Here is a 20,384-nt window from a genome sequence, read left to right on the forward strand (position 1 = left end):
TTAGGACCGTTATGTGGAGTAAATTGTCAAAATAGACAGGGGGGTGGATGTAAATGTATAGGAGAAAAAGGATCACGGGTAAGTACTTTGATTCTATATTTATAGTCAGAGAGCTGATGCATTATGGTCACATTTAGGAACATTTGCAAGTTGAAACACGACTCTAGAATGCTTTACTAAAATGACCAAATATATACTTTGATGCATACAATTGTTTGTTTACATTTGCCAGTGTTTTTCATCAAAGTCTTATACATCCTTTCATTATTTTGAAGTATAAGTTGCCAGAATTATTGCCCTTGACCTGGATTATTGAAATTGCCACAGCAAAAAATTAAGATCCAATTGATTTTCATAATAAGACAGGTTCATCCCTAACTGGGGTTTCAGATGATGACACTGGTTCAGTGTGGATGTGATCCACAATCTTTGAAGATGTCTTAATATATACAAATATATCAATTATATCATCATGCTGGTTCACAATATACAGATTTCATGTCACCAATGTCTTCAGCCTATTCTCATTCTATTACGAACTCCATACTTAAACCTTGACTGAAATAGCAACTATCTTTGTATCACAGATGCAGCCATTTGATTGGATTGTATGCCAGTGAATACAGTTAATCACAGGCCATGACAGGAAGACTGTAAATATTATGGCTCATTGTTAACAACCTTTCTGTTAAGAACTCTGATCGGCTGTATTTGCTAACATACATTCCTAACTAAATTGCTGCATGGTATAAGAGGTAAGACTGTTCATAATAGCTTAACATTGTGAAGAGATGTATATGTTAACATTGCTAAGTTATCTTATCAACTGAAACAAAAATAAACATTTTGTGAGTTACTGGCCTCAGATATTTGATATATAAACTTGTTTGCTTCAACTATGTACAAAAAATTCCAGAAAGATGCACTATTGGCCTATTTCAAAAATTTGGTTTATGATTTTCCTAATTATTTACATCAATAAATTTTTGAAAAGATTCTTTTTGCTATTGATGAGTTGATGCACACTTTTTCTCTGATCATAACATAAGTTACATAACTAACAACTCTCTGAACTTTGAAAACTTCAAAGTATCTGATACCAAAACTTATCAGTATTGAAAAAACAAAACAATTCCAGTAACCATTCAAGTATAACTGGAGAACAAATTTGTTTCTTTATCTATGCAATATAAATTTCTGCCAATGTGCAAAAGGCGGTTTTGTGAGTTTTTTTTTCTTTATTTACAGGGTAGTTTTGGACCAGTTGGACCCCCTGGTCCTCCTGGTAAACAAGGATTTCAAGGACCAGAAGGATTATTAGGACCTAAAGGTGTTTCTGGTGAACCTGGACCTGTTGGTGGTCGTGGTGAAAAAGGAGCTCGGGTAAGACAGTTTATGAGATTTTCAACAACGAATATAAATGTGCTTGCTCAGTGAGAAAATACATTTAAATTCAAAACATTATCTTGATATATTCAACACAAGCTATTAACCTAAATATTTTTCCTTGATTACATCTCTAAATTGTCAGTTTGAGAAATGTTGAATAATGAAATGTTTCTATTCCGAGTAAAACCACGAATATACGAGGTATGGTGTCTGGTGTGAAATGATCAATACAAACAATAATAGAACAAGTGAACACACACGTTACGGATCTGGACATGGTACGGACACGATTTGTTTCATCTATTTTCTACTGTATCAATTATCCTGCACCATACACCGCACTGGACAACATACCTCATCTTAAGAATAACATAAGAATAACATGGCACCTTAAGAATATTTTGTCAATTTTGGACATTGATTCTTGAAGGATATTAGTCTGCAATTTTTAGCATAAATATTAATATTCTTACCAAAATTATATATATACGTTTTTTTTATACCGAAATTCTAAATGAACCATTTTTCAAAATGTGATGTCAGTAATTATGGTCTTCTTCTTAATTTTGCATCAGTCAAAACAATCAGTTACCCATTTAGTGATTTCATTAGACTTCTCTTATCAAATACAATTGTACAAGAAATTTAGCATATTTGTGTGCCACCATTACACCCAAAGTCTGTTGAACTTGCAGGAAGATGTTCTCTTTCATGTGTTGATATTAGTCTAACCTACTGGCTTGACATGATCAACATGTTCCTTCTTGTTAACAGTTGAGTAATCAAACAAACAACCAATCTAGACCACACCTATACACCATATCTAGATCAGTAAGGTGTCTGCTATAGCTGTAACCTTATCCTGACATGATTTATCCAGGAATATATATATTGCAAATTGCTGCGGTGGCTCTGTGAGCCCAATCCCGGCATATGATAAGATGAAACTTTTAGATTTTTCTGTGTCCATGATGCAGTTTGAAGGGGCTGACATGGAAAAAGCGTCTAGTTGATGGGATAATAAACCAAGGCCCTATGTGTTAAGACTGTGCATGTTAAAGATCCCTTGACTGTTGAAAAAAATTTAAGCTGTACTGGCAAAATTTCCCTCATTGCACACTACATGACATTGCCTATCTTCACTTCCCATTAGGTAAAGAATGTAAAACTCCATTCATTTCAAGGCCAAGATGGACCAGAAGTTTGTTAACCTTTGACTCAAGTAATCTAGAACCCCCTGCAGTCTAATAAGATAGAACTACATTTATTTAGTTTTTCTTATCAGTAGGTCTAGAATAACAGTAGTGTTAAAAATTTGTGGTTCCCTCCGTATGTTGTTAGGCCACTACAAATGATTCAAATAAAACTCTTTCGTGACAACTACAAATGATTCAAATAAAACTCTTTCGTGACAACTACAAATGATTCAAATAAAACTCTTTCGTAAGAAGATTCCACCACAAATGAACATCAGAATAATCTTTGAAGGAAAGAAATATATGTGTATTTGGGACTTAATTCGCACCAATCTGATTCTTGTCCAATGTCCTGTTCAATGACCGTAAATGGCATGACTATCATAACAACCAATAAAGCTTGAAAGGCTCTTTTGAATGTCCTTAAACTTACTCTTGAATGTCACTTTTGAATCTCCCTACACATACTTTTGAGTCTCATTAAACTTACTCTTGAATCTCTTTAAACTTACTCTTGAATCTCACTTTTGAATCTCCCTACACTTACTTTTGAGTCTCATTAAACTTACTCTTGAATCTCCTTAAACTTACTCTTGAATCTCCTTAAACTTACTTTTGAATCTCATTAAACTTACTCTTGAATCTCCCTAAACTTACTCTTGAATCTCACTTTTGAATCTCCCTACACTTACATTTGAGTCTCATTAAACTTACTCTTGAATCTCCTTAAAATTAATCTTGAATCTCCCTACACTTACTTTTGTGTCTCCTTACACTTTCTTTGAATATCCTTAAACTTACGCTTGAATCTCACTTTTGAATCTCCCTACATTTACTTTTGAATCTCCTTAAACTTACTCTTGAATCTCCTTAAACTTACTCTTGAATCTCCCTACACTTACTTTTGTGCCTCCTTACACTTTCTTTGAATATCCTTAAACTTACTCTTGAATCTCACATTTGAATCTCCTTACTTTTGAGTCTCATTAAACTTACTCTTGAATCTCCTTAAACTTAAACATATTGTATTTAAAGCTGTAATATACCAGAATATTCCTAATTCTAATAATTTCTGTAAAATTTGAAAGACCATAAAAAGTAGTGAAATTAGTTAAGGGTGTTGTGAATCAAAGAGTGAATCAACCTAAATGGACCATAGTACCACACTATCAGGTTACTGTCAAAACAGCTGGAGATCTCATTTTATCTAATGGCAAAGCTCCAAATTACCTGAACCTAGCTATTTTTACTCCCTCTTGTCCTAATTCATGTATGATTCATATAACAAGCAAAATTTCAAAAAAATAAAACTCTAATCAATTAGTAAGTATTATTTTGAAATGGCAGATAAAGGGGAACTCTGTGTTAATATATAATCCAAGTATATTTTTTTCCCTCAAGATGTTTTTTTAAAATAATGTTGTACATGATTTTACATTTTTGAAAGAAACCACCCTATATATCAATTTGTTTTTTTGATCTTAAAGCCAATGACTGTGCTGTAAAATTTTAAATGAATATAAACTACAAAAAACACACAATATTAAAGAAAGATAACAAAGAAGACAGAGAGGTTCCAATTAGCACTTGCCTTGTTGTCAGTGGCTATCAAAATTTCTACCCTAAACCCTGAAATAATTGCCCAGATGGTGACCAAAAATGGTTATTTAATTTTCTACTTTTGCTATTGTAATCAAAATGTTACAATAGCCTGACTTTTACTCACAGACCCTGAAAATACTGTATTTCAAATTGTCATTTTTCAGCAATGAGTGAAGCTGTAATTGACAAATTGCCAGTTAGTAGCATTAAGAATTCACCCCTCGGTCCTCTGTTTTGGCTTAGCTATGCAAACAGGCTTCTGATATACTTCTGTTCTAATTTCAGGGAAAGATGGGATCTCCTGGATTCCCTGGTATTAATGGCATCCCTGTAAGTTTCATACCTTTTCTTATCTGAGTATATATACTAATTTTTTATCATTAAATTTGATTTTCAAATTTTATTGCAAATGATACTTCAAATGCTAAATGTAAATCTTGTTTGCAGTCTGCAAAGTTGAAATGTATTGATTGTATGGGCTTGTTTTCGTGAATTTATTTACAATGAAGTCTTTTGAAAAAAAGAATCCACAAATTTACCATGAGAATACATTTGTTGACAAATTTAAAACATTTGGATTCACAAAAAAACAGTGACTTTTACTAAGTAAAGTAAAAATGCTATATTTATTTTAGGGTATTCCTGGCCCAGCTGGACCACGTGGTATGAATGGTTTAGATGGCTGCAATGGTACACAGGTAAGGTTATCAGAGTATGCGACTGTTATGCTAAAATTTACCTCATTATATACTGCTTGACTACACTGCAAATTAAGTCAAAGATATTCTATTTGATTTTTTAGTCGTTAACTATAGGTTAACAATGAAAATTGGAAATTTGGGGCTTACATCTTCCAAATTTGATCTGTTTCTGGCTTATAATAGAAACATATTATTTATAATTTAGTATTTATGTAAGTGGCCATACTGAAGTTAAGAATAACTGTGGTGCCAGGAAGTTGGCAGTAAATTTCAACCATGCAGCACATTATGAGTATAAATTGACCTCTATACACAGGAAGTCAATTCCAAATAGAAAAACATGAAAGCTGTTAAATATGGCTGGAATCATTTAGCATACTTGAGACAGTTTAGTTTCATTTCCAGTGAATTTAGGAAAATGACCCCTGTGACCTTTGGCAGCAATAAATGCCTGCTGCAAGTAAAGGAATTTCAATCAGTTTTATGTGTCTGACCCTCAATGTTTTATGAGGTGTTACTTACTGTTGCTGTACCCTGTAGACTGCCTTCTTAGTTGCCATTTTCTTGTCTGACTCTTATCTTTATGAGGTCATCTCACCTCAGTGAGACAACCATATTGCTTTATGCTTAGAATACAATTGGTAGAGTCAATTTGATATTTCTCCAAATTTTTCAAAGCATCAAAAGATAAATGAATATAGGAAAATTAAAGATAGATCGACATATTTAAAAAAATAACCACATTTTGGACAATTTTGGCTAGTTAGTTTCAATACATTTTCTGCAATGTGCAAGACTGGAGGCACAAATACGGTCAGATTGACTTGATAAGGGAACAAATGTCGAGGTTGATTCCACAATATGGCAGCTCTGTGGAAGCAGACCATGTAGTTGAAGAGGGTTCTCCCCAATGAAAATTTATGAAAAAATTGAATTGATTTGGTGCATTCAGACATACATGAAAATCATATTGTTGAATTTGTCTCAAACTGGCAATAGATAACGGACAAAAATTTAATTTGTCCAAATTGGGTAAAAGTAAGTTTAAGAAGTGAAGTGGACAGCCTGTGGATGACTAAGATTATTATGTTGTATAATTTGGTAAATTGATGAAAGTTTAACCTCCTGACTAACATAAATAAACTTTAAGCTTCTTTCACTCTTGACTTTCTTGAAGTTTGATTGAAACCACATTGAGATTTTGATCTTCAAGTCTTTAAGAACTCTTTAACATATTTTCATGAGAAATAAGATTTTTATTAGGCTATGTGTGAAGTAACAGAGACTATTGAAATGAAATTTAAAGGAGGTATTGCTTCATATTTTGTTTTTAGAGCACGAAAAAGTCCAAAAAAGATTGATTTTATATAATAAAATGGATAAAACTCAATGATATATAACATTTATAGCAAAACCCATCAAAAAACTGATTTCATATGCCTTGAGTTTACCTTTGTAAATTTGTTTTCCTGCCTTTATCTTTCAGACTCTAATTTCTGTCATATAGTTCTGATTAATTTAGGTTTTAATCTGCTAACAGGATTCCATTTCTGGAAGGAATGACTTTGAGCTAACAAATTCTTACTTTAAAAACATGTACCTTGTATTTATTTAGGGTGAACCTGGTTTCCCTGGTAATTCTGGTCTACCTGGTTTGGAAGGTTCCCCTGGTATTTCTGGTCCCAAGGGTCAAAAAGGTGAACCTGCTCGAGATGGTATTGCAATTAAAGGACAAAAAGTAAGTAAATTTAGTTTGGTAACCATCTTTATTAACCTTAGTCAATGGTAACAAATATAACCTTGTAAGAACTTGTATTAGTCAATAGTAACAAATATAATCATGTAGTAACCTACATTAGTCAATGGTAACTAATATAATCATGTAGTTGTTGATGGTAACATACATCGTTCATTGATCAGCATAATAATCCTGGACTAACCAATGTGTCAATGTGTTAAATCCACCATTGAAGGGACAGATTTGCCAGTTTTGTTGGTTGATTTGGGTTGCAACTATATGTAAATTGTCCTCAGGGATTTTAGAATGAATGAAATTGCAAAATTCCTTCAAAAATACCTCATTAGGAAGTTCTCCTTCTATTTTTATAGATGTCTTTTTAAGTTTTAACTTATCTTAAGTGGATTAGAAATTTCTGTTTCTCAGACTAAGATAAAGTTTGTCACTTTAAGATGACTGATATTACTTGACAATCAATGAAACAAATTAACCTATATTTTTAGGGTGATCCTGGTGCTAATGGTTTATCTGGAATACCTGTAAGTATTATATAATAGTGTTTTTTAACAAAGAAATAACAATGATTTTTTGTGATTTCTGTCTTGAAATTTGAGAGGCAAAGTATTGCATAAACTGTCTTTCAGTTATCAACATAAGGCCTAAGACTCGAACATAAACTGAAGATTCCTTATAATAATGCTGCCTCATGTTCTTGTTCTAAGATTTCTTCAATTGTTCATATTTTTACAACTTTTATTTGTCAATTTGTAGTTCAAATGGGAGTAGTATTTCTTTAAGAAAATTTATTTTTTAACATTATATTTGTATCTTGTATAGGGTAGCCCTGGTATTGATGGTCCTATTGGTCCACAGGGTTTAAAAGGTGATATTGGTCCCCAGGTAAGATATGATTTTGAAAAATTTAGAATTTCTGAGCCAAAAGGAATTTAATGAAAAATATATACTTGTAAACTCTGTTATTATGTATCTTAATTGAATTTCCACTCACTGTGAAAATAGAATATGTATTGTTTATTGTGTTTTCCTCTTCAATGTATAAGTCCACCATTATTTTTGGGCAAAAAGAATGGTATGTTAATTTACTTTCAATGTAATACTTTTAATGTAGTTCTTTGAATTGTATTAATGAATTTGTCCAAAAATATCTGCTGGTATTTTCCTGATATCATTTAGTTCTTTCCTGATATCTTCTGGTATTTCCACTTAGAAATATGAGTTCTGGTAAATAAACTGTGATAAACTTTATTCTAGGGTCCTCCTGGATTCCGAGGTGAGGTCGGAGAAAAAGGTAATATGGGTGTTGGATTTACTGGACAAAAAGGTGATCTTGGTGACAAAGGTCCCCCTGGTCCACCTGGTCCCCCTGGAGTTAACCCATTTGTACAACCACCTGGAACATTAACTGGTCCTAAAGGAGACCGTGGTATGAAGGGAATGAAGGTAAGCTTTGTTTTGACTATTTTCTGATGGCCTAAAAGGCACTCATACACTGCAAAGGCTAAAACATCTGTCTCTATTCCAGCCTCTGATCGCTATCTGGAGAAATGTGGGCTGGTGTAGAGACAGAAAAAAATAGGCCCTATTAAATGGGAAGATTCCGCATCTCTGAAAGTGCAGGTTTTTAAACTTATTTAGATCCCTTGCATCTACAAACCCCAGACATATTTGGAAAGATGAATATTTTGTAGTTCAGTCTTACCATCATTTTGTCCCTACACCATTTATGTCACGTCTCCTGTTCTATCAAAGTGTTTTTTTACAAAACTGATCTAGCATCAGCCATTTAAAACTGCATGCCCAGCCAAAAGTTCAAAGGTTACAGAGTCACGTGATACTAACAAAACAAAAGTTCCAGTGATGCCTAACACTAATTTATAATCATCTTAATTAATATAATGTTAGAAAAAAAGGCAATTTCGTTAGGTGTAGAATGTCTTTTTAACAGGATCATTTTTTCGCACTCTACTCCAGCTGACAACTGTCAAAATATCAATCAGAAGCGGGAATAGAGGAAGATGTTTCATAAAAATACTTGTTTGATCATGTATGAATTAGAAGAGAAAGATTTCTAAAGCACTATAAAAGATTTTAATACATTTTTGTAGGGTGAACCTGGTACTTCTGGTCCCTCTGGTTATGATGGTCCTCCTGGATTACAGGTAAGCATTTCATTCAGCTTATGAGATATATTGCCTAGTAAGCTTAACATGCTTGTTAACATGGTGGTTACATTATCAAAATAGAAAATGTCATACAGTTTTGATTCTATGCCAGAAAAATTAAAGAAATAGTCAAAGGTATTAACGGTAAATGAGCCAGTTTAATATTTACCACCAAGATAATGTCATCATATTTAACTTGTTTTATGATGTCATCAATCCACTTTGGAGCCAGGAATAGAAAAATATTAAAAGATCATCAAGACATAGCAATCATTTAAAGAACCAAGAGGAAGGAAATGTCCTTATAAATGTTTCTAACTATCAGTGTAGAGTGCATGCCATATGGTTTCTATTTAAAGTCTATTCAGAATGGTGAACAGTATATTTTATATAACATTATAACTGCAGTAAGAGTTGAAACTTATTTTAAAATTGTATGTTTTGTTTACAATTCCAATATGTTTTAGAGCTGTTGCTGTTATGCATTCTTAATTTGCCATGTTTACACAAGCAAGAAAATACTAGACTGTAGCCCAATTCAAAATAAAATAAGAGGGTCTTGGTGGATTTGAAATACATAAATAAAAGAAATACCAAGTTTGGTCATCATGAGGCATTTGCTGTCAATGAAATATTCACAAAATAGTGCATTTCATGTTGAAAATTTACATGGAATACAACAGCATAAATCTTATTTTGAGCTCAATTACATGACACAATGCATCCTTGGCCATTTTCGCCTCTAAAATAGAAGATGTTAGAAAAAGATTCAACCCTTTTTCAATATGGTAATATATCAGTCTTAATCAACTTCCCACCATGTATCCTCTTATCAGTCAAATGGTTATCAAAGATAAATTGTGGAATTCACTGTTGTAGCATATTCTTAAGATTCCTATCTAACTTTATTATTAAAAAATAGCTACTTAAATATATGTTAATGATTTAACATTTACTCCCATGTGCCAATGGCAGTGTACATAATACACACAAATGGGATGAAAAGCAAATCTACAATATAATTTTGGTTTTGGGCCACTGGTTTTACCTCAGGCTAGTGAAAACAAATCTCCTGAACACTGTCCTGATATTCTTGTAACATTAAGAACATTGGAAATTTAACGAACAAAATACCTGATTTAACTATTTATTAGTCAAGTACCTGTCAAATGTCATTTAGGTATTCCATTGAAAAATGACCTAGAATTATGAAATATCAAAATAAAATTCTATGAATGTGTTAACCAGCAATTGAAATTCTGGAAAATTGTACGTGTAAGAATTACAGGATATATTATATTGTTTTAAATAGGAAGTTTGTCAGAGGTTTGGAATGAGGTCAATGAATCAGAAACTAGGTCAATAGCCTATGGTCATTGGCCTAGTGAGAGGATTTTTTATGTTTAACAGTTAATTTAACATATAAATTCCTAAGTCACCTTTCTTATAAAATAACATTGGTATATATATATATATTGGTATATTTAACATAAATAAAAGACCAATGTATGTTCTTAAAGATATGTGAAAAGTTGATAAGTGGTGCCATAGAAAGAAATAAATATTTTAAAACTTGGGAATGACATTTGATCAATACAAAACCAACTGGTGCTGATGATTATAAAATTTTGAGATAAAAGCAACTGATTTTATAAAGAGTTTGACATCAGGCATACAAGTTAATGTGAATTTGTTTTATATACCTGTATGTTAGTTTTACAAAAGATATAAATGATATGCGTAAATGATATTTGTTGTTTATAAAAGATATAAATGATATGTATTGTTTTTAAAAGATATAAATGATATGTGTTGTTTATAAAAAATATAAATGATATGTGTTGTTTATAAAAGATATAAATGATATGTATTGTTTTTAAAAGATATAAATGATATTTGTTGTTTATAAAAGATAAAAATGATATGTGTTGTTCATAAAAGATATAAATGATATTTGTAGTTTATAAAAGATATAAATGATATGTGTTGTTTATAAAAGATATAAATGATATGTGTTGTTTATAAAAGATAAAAATGATATGTGTTGTTTATAAAAGATATAAATGATATTTGTAGTTTATAAAAGATATAAATGATATGTGCTGTTTAGTAATAGTTTTGTGTTGTTTATGAAAGATATAAATGATACAAGTAGTGATATAAATGATCAGTGTTATCTATATTATAAGTTTGATTGTGTTATTGTAGGGATTGCCTGGTCCAGTAGGTATGAAAGGTGAAAAGGGTGTTCCCGGTATTGCTGGTCCTCGAGTAAGTATATATCTCTCCATGTATTGATTACCGGTACACAGTTTCCATGAGTAAAGCAGACATAATTGAAATATTTAGATTGGATAAGACTTTCAAAATTAAGGAGCTATGAACAATATTCTGCTATACTGGGCCAAAAATTAGAACCTCATCCTCAGAGACAGACACACATGAAATGTCAGTTGAGATTCAATGATGTCACTTTCCTTGTCACTTTCCTTGGTAGTTGCAACAAACAATTTTTAGCTTCTAAACACTTTAGAAGGCACAATTCTTGACAGATTTTGACAAAAATTGGTGTGAGTGTTTATCACCCAAGGATAAACCCTATTGAAAATCAGAAGAATCATAAAAAATTTAGTATGAGTTATTGCCCTTGTTCTTGAAAACGCATTCAATTTTTAGCTCGTAAATACTAAAAGGCATCATTCTTGACATATTTTGATAAAACTTGGTAATATTATACAGTATCGACCCAGAAAGTTCAAAAGAAGTGTATGACTGAAGGTTGAATATTTCATACTGGTGATTGTTACTGTACTTCCAAATATTTTTAGTGAAAATCAAAGCTACAAGTGGGCGTATATTACCTTGCCTGGGAAGCTATCTTTTAGCCTGATGTATTCCATTTTACCCCTTCAAAAAGATATACCCAAAAATTTAGTCTTTTCTACACTGTTGGTTTTTCAAGTCTTTTATGTATTTAGATATATGTCCTTCCAACACATGGAGAGCGATTATAGAATTTGGAGATAGCTGAAATGATTATATTGATTGATTGTATTTTTCTAGGGTAAACAAGGTTTCCCAGGTTTGCCTGGTTTACCTGGTTCCAAGGGTGATACTGGTATGGATGGTGTTCCTGGTTTATCTGGATTGTTTGGTATGAAAGGAGATCGTGGTTTACCTGGTTTAGATGGTTTACCTGGTGTCAGAGGTCCACCTGGACCTGCTGGTGTAAGTTATTTTCTGTCTCTGAGTATATTCATCTGGGAGATTGAGATTAATTGAGATTAATTTGCATGCATATCCTAGAGAAATTTGGGTATTTGATCCATTGGATTGTCTGATATTTATAGAAGATGAACATATATTAAAGGCATTTTAAAAATTGCCCTCATTGCACACCATTTTAACATAATTTTGAAATGTTTTATAGGGTAAAGGAGGAGATGGACCCCCTGGTCCTGCTGGTTTACCTGGATTACCCGGTAGAGATGGTTTCCCTGGTAGTGATGGTCTTCCTGGTCCTCAAGGTCCTAGAGGTCCTCCTGGTATTCCTGGAGGTCCTGGATTACCTGGTCCAGCTGGACGGCAAGGGTTAGATGGTCCTAAGGGTCAAAAGGGAGAGTACGGTCCACCTGGTAAGATTAAAACCTTAAACATTGTTTGTGCGCATTTCCATTGAAGAGAAAATTTTTGACAATTATCTTCTTACTATTAAGATTTTATAAAATACATGGATTTGTCTTTTATTCAAGGTATCAGTGGTATAGATGGAAGACCTGGAAACTCAGGACGTCCTGGAGTCAAAGGAGATCGTGGTCCTAAAGGAGAAGCTGGTTTGTCGATTCCTGGACAAAGAGGTCCTGCAGGACGACCTGGCTTAGATGGATTGCCTGGTATTAAGGGAGAAAGTGGTTTGAATGGTTTACCTGGTCCACCTGGAAATTCCTCTAAAGGCTTGCCAGGTCCTTCTGGTCTGAAAGGTGAACCTGGTCAAAGAGGGTTTGAAGGTCGACCTGGAAGAGATGGGACCCCAGGTTTCCCTGGTGACAAAGGTTCGTTATATATTATGTTTGATGCTTGACACATTTATTATTGAACACTATTACTACAACTTTATTAATGTATTAAGTATGTTGAATTCTGCAAATATTGACAAATCTTGTATCCTGATATTTAATTCATTTTGTATTTTTAGTAGTATAACATGATGTAGCCATCAAAATATATCTTATTTAGTTTATTGAACAGGAGTTAATTCCACATTTTCTTTTTCTATAAGGATTCAATATACAGTACATGTAAACCCAAATGCTACATGAGAAAGATACAGAAATGAATTATATCATTTATCTATTTAGGTGATAGAGGAGGATCCTGTGAATCCTGTAGACCTGGTACTAAAGGAGAGAAAGGTTCAAGTGGCTTGGATGGTTTACCTGGTTTACCAGGACAGAGAGGTTTAGACGGTCCTGAAGGTGCTAAGGGAGAACCTGGAGAGGACGGTCCAACTGGTTTGCCTGGTTTACCTGGTCCATCTGTAAGTATGAACTTTCCTTATTACTTTATTTTGTACAGAATTTCATGCTCCATGCACTCAACAGAGTAGCATACAAATATGTATCTTAAATATACTGAAGAGAATTGCTGTGAAACGTGGCATTTGAGTCCAGCAATGTAAAGTGAAAAAGTATATAACACATTTGCCAAATTCAGAGACATAACAACCAATTAACTAGGGACAAGGTAAAACCATCAAATGACAGAACACAACCATCAAATGGCAGGACACAACCATCACATGGCAGGACACAACCGTCAAGTAGCATCAAATGGCAGGACACAACCGTCAAATTGCAGGACACAACCGCCTTCAAATGATTAAAATCTGTGAGAACTTTTACAACTGTTACAATACTCTGATATTCCATGTATCTGTAGTAATCTGTATGATTGTATTTAATATAGGGAGAATCTGGTCTGCCTGGTTTATCTGGAGACAAAGGTCAGAAGGGAGAATCTGCTACCGCTGAAGTATTACCTGGTCCTCCTGGTAGGTATTACTGTAATACAAAAATAATGATTCAGTGGAGAACACTATTGCTGGGTGTTTTCACATTTAAACTCTTTTCAAATTATTAACAAACAGTTAAAGTTACCTATGCCTATTTTTCTCGTTCAAATCATGCTTATTGTTTGAATAATTAATGTTTCTAATGAATAAATCAAGTATTCTTGAGTGCTAAGATTGTGTAAGGATGTAGAAAAGCTTGGGGATCAAGTTTACTGAAAAAGCTAAAAATCGATACATCCAAATCTTCTTCAGGTTTGAAGGGTGATAGAGGAGACAGTGGATTGACTGGTGAAGGTGGAAGAAGAGGCCCAGCAGGTCCACAAGGTCCATCTGGTGCTCCTGGATTACCTGGTATTAAGGGAGAATCTGTAAGGATACAATTTTTTATACACCCACATTATAATGTTGTATATTGTAATCCGTCTGTCGCACCTTGTTAACACAATAGAGATGAAATTTGGTGTAAACATTTATATTGATGAGATCTTAGTTAAGTTCAAATTGACGATTTTTTGGTAAATGTTTTTTGAGTTATTGCCCTTGACCTAAAAACATGTCAAAATTTTCATCTGATTCAAATGAAATTTGGTATGATCAATGAGATCTTGGTAAATGTTTTTTGAGTTATTGCCCTTGACTTGGTAAAAGCATGTCAATATTTGTTTTCACCTGATTTAAATGAAATTTGATGTGATTATATATGACAATGAGATCTTGGTAAATGTTTTTTGAGTTATTGCCCTTGACTTGGTAAAAGCATGTCAATATTTGTTTTCACCTGATTTAAATGAAATTTGATGTGATTATATATGACAATGAGATCATGGTAAACGTTTTTTGAGTATACGATTTGACACTTGATATAACCCAAAATTTATCAGGGAAGTGGACGTAAATTTTAAGAAACCATGTTATCTGATTTTACTGACCAATCAAATCACATAACTTAACTCTAAAATCATCCTTAGATACTTTTTTGTGAAACATGGACTATCATTATGACCTGGATAATATTTTAGACTTGTTTTAGACATGATGTTCATTTTAGGGAGTTAAAGGTGTGTCTGGTTTGGATGGCTTACCAGGTCTTCCTGGTGAGCCTGGTATTCCTGGTTTAAGAGGTGATCCTGGAGTGGGAATTCCTGGTCAAACAGGAGAACGTGGAGATCCTGGTATGCCTGGATTACCTGGTTTACAAGGTTTACCTGGAATGAAGGGAGAAGCTGGTGAGTCATTTCATTCTGTTGTCTTTTATGTAATTCATTTTTTGGAAGAGGAGTATGAAGGTGCTTGTTGAATTTGTTTTGGAGATTTATTTAAGTTTGAAATATTTAAATACTCTCATTTTCAAAACAAATTCATGACATGTCATGACTTAAAGTAATTTAAGCAAGAATAATATTTATATTATAATCTGCTCTCAATTTAAAACTTGTTATTTTTTATTTTAGGTGATGTACCAATTGATTTGACCAAATTGAAGGGTGAACGAGGAGATCCTGGTCCAGCTGGTATTCCTGGTCGACCTGGTTCAAGTGGTTTACCTGGTCTTGATGGTCCTAAAGGTATGTATGGCAGCTTCTGCTGGATCTCATGAAAATTGTGTGTCTTGTCTTCTGAACTTGATATTGTCTGTTTTTAAGTCAGGGTCACCCAGCTTTGACTTAACTATTAAACACTGTATCCCATCATTTTTATACACCCACATGAAATGTATATTGCCAACACCAATTTCCGTCCGGCGGTCCGTCCATCCACAATTGCTTGTAAACAATCGTAAGACACCCTATTGAAAATCAGAAAAATTCAAAAATATTAAGTGTATTGCCCTTGCTCTCAAAATGCTTGTAAACACTCTTGACGGATTTTGATGGAACTTGGTGTGAATGTTTGTTATCACCCAAGGATGATCCTCATTGAAAATCTGAAAAATTGAAAATAATTAGAATTGCCTGGCAACATATTTTTGGATGTAACGTTTGTTTTCATGAAAGGCGACTGTTTATATGAACCTTGAAATCCCTGAAAAGTATCAAATAACACAAAAAGCCCAAATTCTTACCAAGATCACACCAGATAGATATTTAATGTTTAATATAATTTCTTCATTCAGGAAACCCTGGTCGAGATGGCTTACCTGGTTTACCCGGCATGAAAGGTGGACCTGGAGAGAATGGTTTACCTGGAACACCAGGACCTAGAGGGTTACCTGGAGAGAGAGGAAATGATGGTTTACCTGGTTTACCTGGACAAGATGGTTTAACTGGTATCAAGGGAGATAGTGGGTTACCTGGATTACCTGGTTTACCTGGTTTGTATTGCATTTTAAACTACTTAACACCCTTAAGTTTGTGGTAGAAACTTCTTCAGTGTAAGCATTAGTAAATTTAACAACTTTTGAAGAGAAATATAATTTTTTTTTTTTTATGAAAAGAGACTTTTATCTCATCAAAAATATATAATTTTCATAACAATGAATTAATGTCTATTTGAACTATTCAGGAGCTAAAGGAGAATCTGGTATCCCTGGAGAAGCTTTAGTTGGACCGAAAGGACAGTCTGGCCTACCTGGTTTCCCTGGTGAGCGAGGATTACCTGGTCTTCCTGGACCTGAAGGTATGAGTTGCTTTGTTTTCGTTCTGGCTATTTTTTTTATTTTTTTATTTTTTTATTTTTTCTTCACTCCGGGAGCTCAGTTCTCAGAAACAGCAACAGGTATGAAAAAACTAATTTCGTCGCACTTTCAAACTCGTGGCTAACTGTGTACTGAATGTAAAACAAAAATTTTCTGAGCAACATGAAGCGACGTTAACAACAAACAGAAAGTGGGCTCTAGTGGGCGTATTTATCGACCGAATTTGCTCGGGTTTCCTTTATTCTACTTCTTATAACAACGGACACATGATGGCAGTTGAAAAAATTTGATTTTTGCAAATTAGTTCGATACTTTTTTTTGTCGAAATTAATCGAAATATGCTATTTCGGTTGCTATTTGTCGGACCGATTTGAAACTTATAAAAAAAAGACAGCCAGCCATGGGGGAATAAGAAAAACGCATTCAAAATTTTTGCATCACTTCCGGTTTCGAAGTTAGTACTTCCGGTGAAGTCACTTTCAAGTGGAATTGAGTTATGCCCAAACTAACATATGCATGATATTAGTGTCATTAATACAAACCTATTAAACTAAAAAAATACGTACAAGAAGCAATAATAAGGCGCCATTTTGATTTGCCTCATTTTGCGAAAATTCCTATTCAGAAGCCATTATTTATCCGATTTGTGTAATTTTTGTGTCAAACGATACTATAAACGTTAGTCTACAATTCGTGTGAAGCAAAATTTTGATTTTCGGTTTTGCCTTTTTTTTATACGAACAGATGTTTTTTTTCAAAGTTTAAAGGCGTATATCTTCTGACCTTGACCTTTGATGACCTTCATATTAACTGTGAAGATAATTTATGACCTTGTCTATCTGATGACCTTTTGACCTTTGGGGTCAGACAACTCTTTCCCATTTTATAGGGGTCTAAATATGGACCCTAATATGGACCCTAATATGACCCTTGGTATGTATGTGTATAATCCAATTCTTAATTTGATGGAAATATTGAATTTTTGTTGTGCGCATGCACATTGCCAACTTTCTTATTTCTTATCTGAATTTCACTAAACTTGGTATGTATGTGTATAATTCAATTCTAAATTTGATGGAAATATTGAATTTTTGTTGTGCGCATGTGCATCGCCAACTTTCTTATTTCTTATCTGAATTTCACTAAACTTGGTATGTATGTGTATAATTCAATTCTAAATTTGATGGAAATATTGAATTTTTGTTGTGCGCATGCGCATTGCCAACTTTCTTATTTCTTATCTGAGTTTCACTAAACTTGGTATGTATGTGTATAATCCAATTCTAAATTTGATGGTAATATCTTATCCGGATTTCATCAAACTTGATCTTCATTAATTGACAAATATTCTTTTATTCCTAGTAAATATACTTTAAACTCCAGGCACTTTTGGATATTTGCATTTAGAGATGCAGAAAAAGTATTTACATCAATGTAATTGCAATAGACCATCTTCGTATGTACCTGAATGTCGTAACCCGCCCTGCATTAGTACTGTTATTAGAACAGTTCTAGTTTATAGTATTTCAAGATAGTTTCTAAATATTTGCTTATTTGTACTTGCATTGATACATTTAGGTCCATCTGGATTACCTGGTTTACAAGGAGTTAAAGGTTCAGCTGGTTTGCCTGGTTTACCTGGTTTAGATGGTCCTGTTGGTCCCAAAGGTAGTTTTGGACCTGAGGGTTTACCTGGTCTACCTGGTTTAGATGGTCAACCTGGACTTCCTGGAGTCCCTGGTAGGTTTTCAAGTTATGGCCTTGAGTATCAAGTTGAAACCAAAAGAAAGATCACATTGTTACAATTAAGATGTTTCAACATGAGTCTTAACCAATTTGATGAGATTCACAACCCGCAGGAAGAACACTCATGTTAAGAAATCAACATTGACAAATTCCTGAAGATTACAAGAGTACAATTAGAAGGTTTTTTCCAATATCAAAGAACTATTTAGCCTTTGAAAGAAGTCACTAAGCTTTACCGCCAATTAACGTCATTTACTTAAAATAGCAATTATTTTTTTTTAATAGGTCAAGCTGGAGTTAAAGGAGAGGCTGGATTACCAGGTCTACCTGGTTTAGCTGGACAGAAGGGTGATGGTGGTTTACCTGGATTATCTGGACAACCTGGTCTCCCTGGATTGGATGGACCAAGAGGTCTTCCTGGTACTCCTGGTATTGATGGTCTTCCTGGATTACCAGGTAAGGATTCAAACATCTGAGTAATAAATATAATAATTTGGAATATTTATTTGAGATATGCTAATTTCAGAAAAGTCAAATTTAAAGTGATGCAAGGCGTGCCGGAATGATTAGCATGAGCTCTTATAAGAGATTTAAATAGATGTTTTTAAATTGTATTTCTAACTAGTTTTATGGTCATCACCAGGATCTGATTGCTTGCAGCGCCACTACAAGTTCAAAGTTGTTCACAAATGTTTTCCTTTAGATTGGGTGAAGACCACTATTTGCTGATTTGTGACTAATTTTTATACGCCCACATGAAATGGGTATATTGCAGTCACCCATGTCCGTCCACAATTGCTCGTAAACACTCTACAAGACACAGTTCTTGACGGATTTTAAGAAATTTGGTATGAGTGTTCGTAATCACCCAAGGATGAACCCTATTGAAAATCAGACAAATTGAAAAATATTTAGTATAAGTTATTGCCCTTGTTCTTGAAAACGCGTTCAATTTTTAGCTCCTAAACACTTTAGAAGAGATTTTCTTGATGGATTTTAACAAAACTTGGCAGAGTGTTCGTAATCACCCAAGGATGAACCCTATTGAAAATCAGAAGAATCGAAAAATATTTAGTATGAGTTATTGCCCTTGTTCTTGAAAACGCTTTCAAATTTAGCTCTTAAACACTAAAAGGCATGATTCTGGCTGGATTTTGACAAAACTTGGTTTTATTATTCTGTCCTGGTTGAAGATTGAATATTTGCCTTCTAGAGTTTTCATGGGCTCAAAATTGAACGCATTTCAAGAACAAGGGCAATAACTCATACTCAATATTATTCAGTATTGCGCTAAAGAGTTCAAAAGAAGTGTATGACTGAAGGTTGAATATTTCATACTGGTGATTGTTACTGTACTGCTAAATATTTTTATTAAAAAAAAAGCTGCCAGTGGGCGTATATTACCTTGCCTGGCTTATTTAAATGTATCTTTGTTGGAAGAATTTCAGATTATAGGGTTTTTTTTAAAGGTTAGACCTGCCAACTGTTCAACAACCTTAATGTGGAAGAAAAAAAAAAGAATAGAAAAAGATGTTCATTTTGAGATGATGTCAAATTATATTTATTTACAGGAGCCAAAGGAGAACAAGGTGTAATGGGATTCAATGGAGAACCTGGACGAGATGGATTACCTGGACTTCAAGGTTTACCTGGAGTAAAGGGTGATAGAGGATTACCTGGTTCACCTGGTGACAATGGTTTACCTGGATTAAGAGGTTTGAAAAATATTTCTTTACAAAGTTTGTTAGTCAAGCTACTTTTAAAAAATCCTGTTCATTTAACTTTTAATTGCATTTGACACTTAAATAGCTATTAGAGTACAAAAACTTTCCCCAGAACCTGTTTATATGTTTTGAAACTGTATCATGTATTTGTTTTTGTAGGGCCACCGGGTTCAGATGGTTTACCTGGTCTACCAGGTTTGAAAGGTGATTCTGGTCTATCTGGTTTACCTGGTTTGAAGGGTGACAGAGGTGAACCTGGTCTAAATGGACTTCCTGGAGAAGCTGGTCTACCTGGTGAGTACATTTGATTATAATATACAAGGTTCTTGGTTCTTTTTCAACATTGTTTAAAGATATGATGAATTTAATTATTGTATGTGTCTTGAATGCAAAGTTCTT

The 20,384-nt window shown here is 33.6% G+C and overlaps 3 protein-coding genes across 3 annotated transcripts; all 3 read left to right on the forward strand.

Moving 5' to 3' along the window:
• Positions 1 to 1,203: 1,203 nt before the first annotated feature.
• LOTGIDRAFT_116340 (hypothetical protein) lies at positions 1,204 to 8,830 on the forward strand (the record flags this gene model as incomplete). The annotated part of the gene is made up of 4 exons (XM_009054910.1): positions 1,204 to 1,383; positions 6,504 to 6,603; positions 7,969 to 8,015; positions 8,753 to 8,830. 4 exons carry the CDS (start codon positions 1,204 to 1,206, stop codon positions 8,828 to 8,830), a joined length of 405 nt encoding a protein of 134 aa, XP_009053158.1.
• A 3,433-nt stretch (positions 8,831 to 12,263) lies between these two features.
• Positions 12,264 to 12,740, forward strand: LOTGIDRAFT_70309 (hypothetical protein; the record flags this gene model as incomplete). Its single annotated transcript, XM_009054871.1, has 2 exons — positions 12,264 to 12,435; positions 12,667 to 12,740. Coding segments are annotated over 2 exons (246 nt in total), but the record flags the coding sequence as incomplete, so codon positions are not given.
• A 3,279-nt stretch (positions 12,741 to 16,019) lies between these two features.
• On the forward strand, positions 16,020 to 20,293 carry LOTGIDRAFT_116159 (hypothetical protein; the record flags this gene model as incomplete). The annotated part of the gene is made up of 2 exons (XM_009054911.1): positions 16,020 to 16,137; positions 20,145 to 20,293. Coding segments are annotated over 2 exons (267 nt in total), but the record flags the coding sequence as incomplete, so codon positions are not given.
• Between the last annotated feature and the right edge of the window lie 91 nt (positions 20,294 to 20,384).

Source organism: Lottia gigantea (genome assembly GCF_000327385.1).
Source record: "Lottia gigantea unplaced genomic scaffold LOTGIsca_23, whole genome shotgun sequence".
NCBI classification, from domain to species: domain Eukaryota; kingdom Metazoa; phylum Mollusca; class Gastropoda; family Lottiidae; genus Lottia; species Lottia gigantea.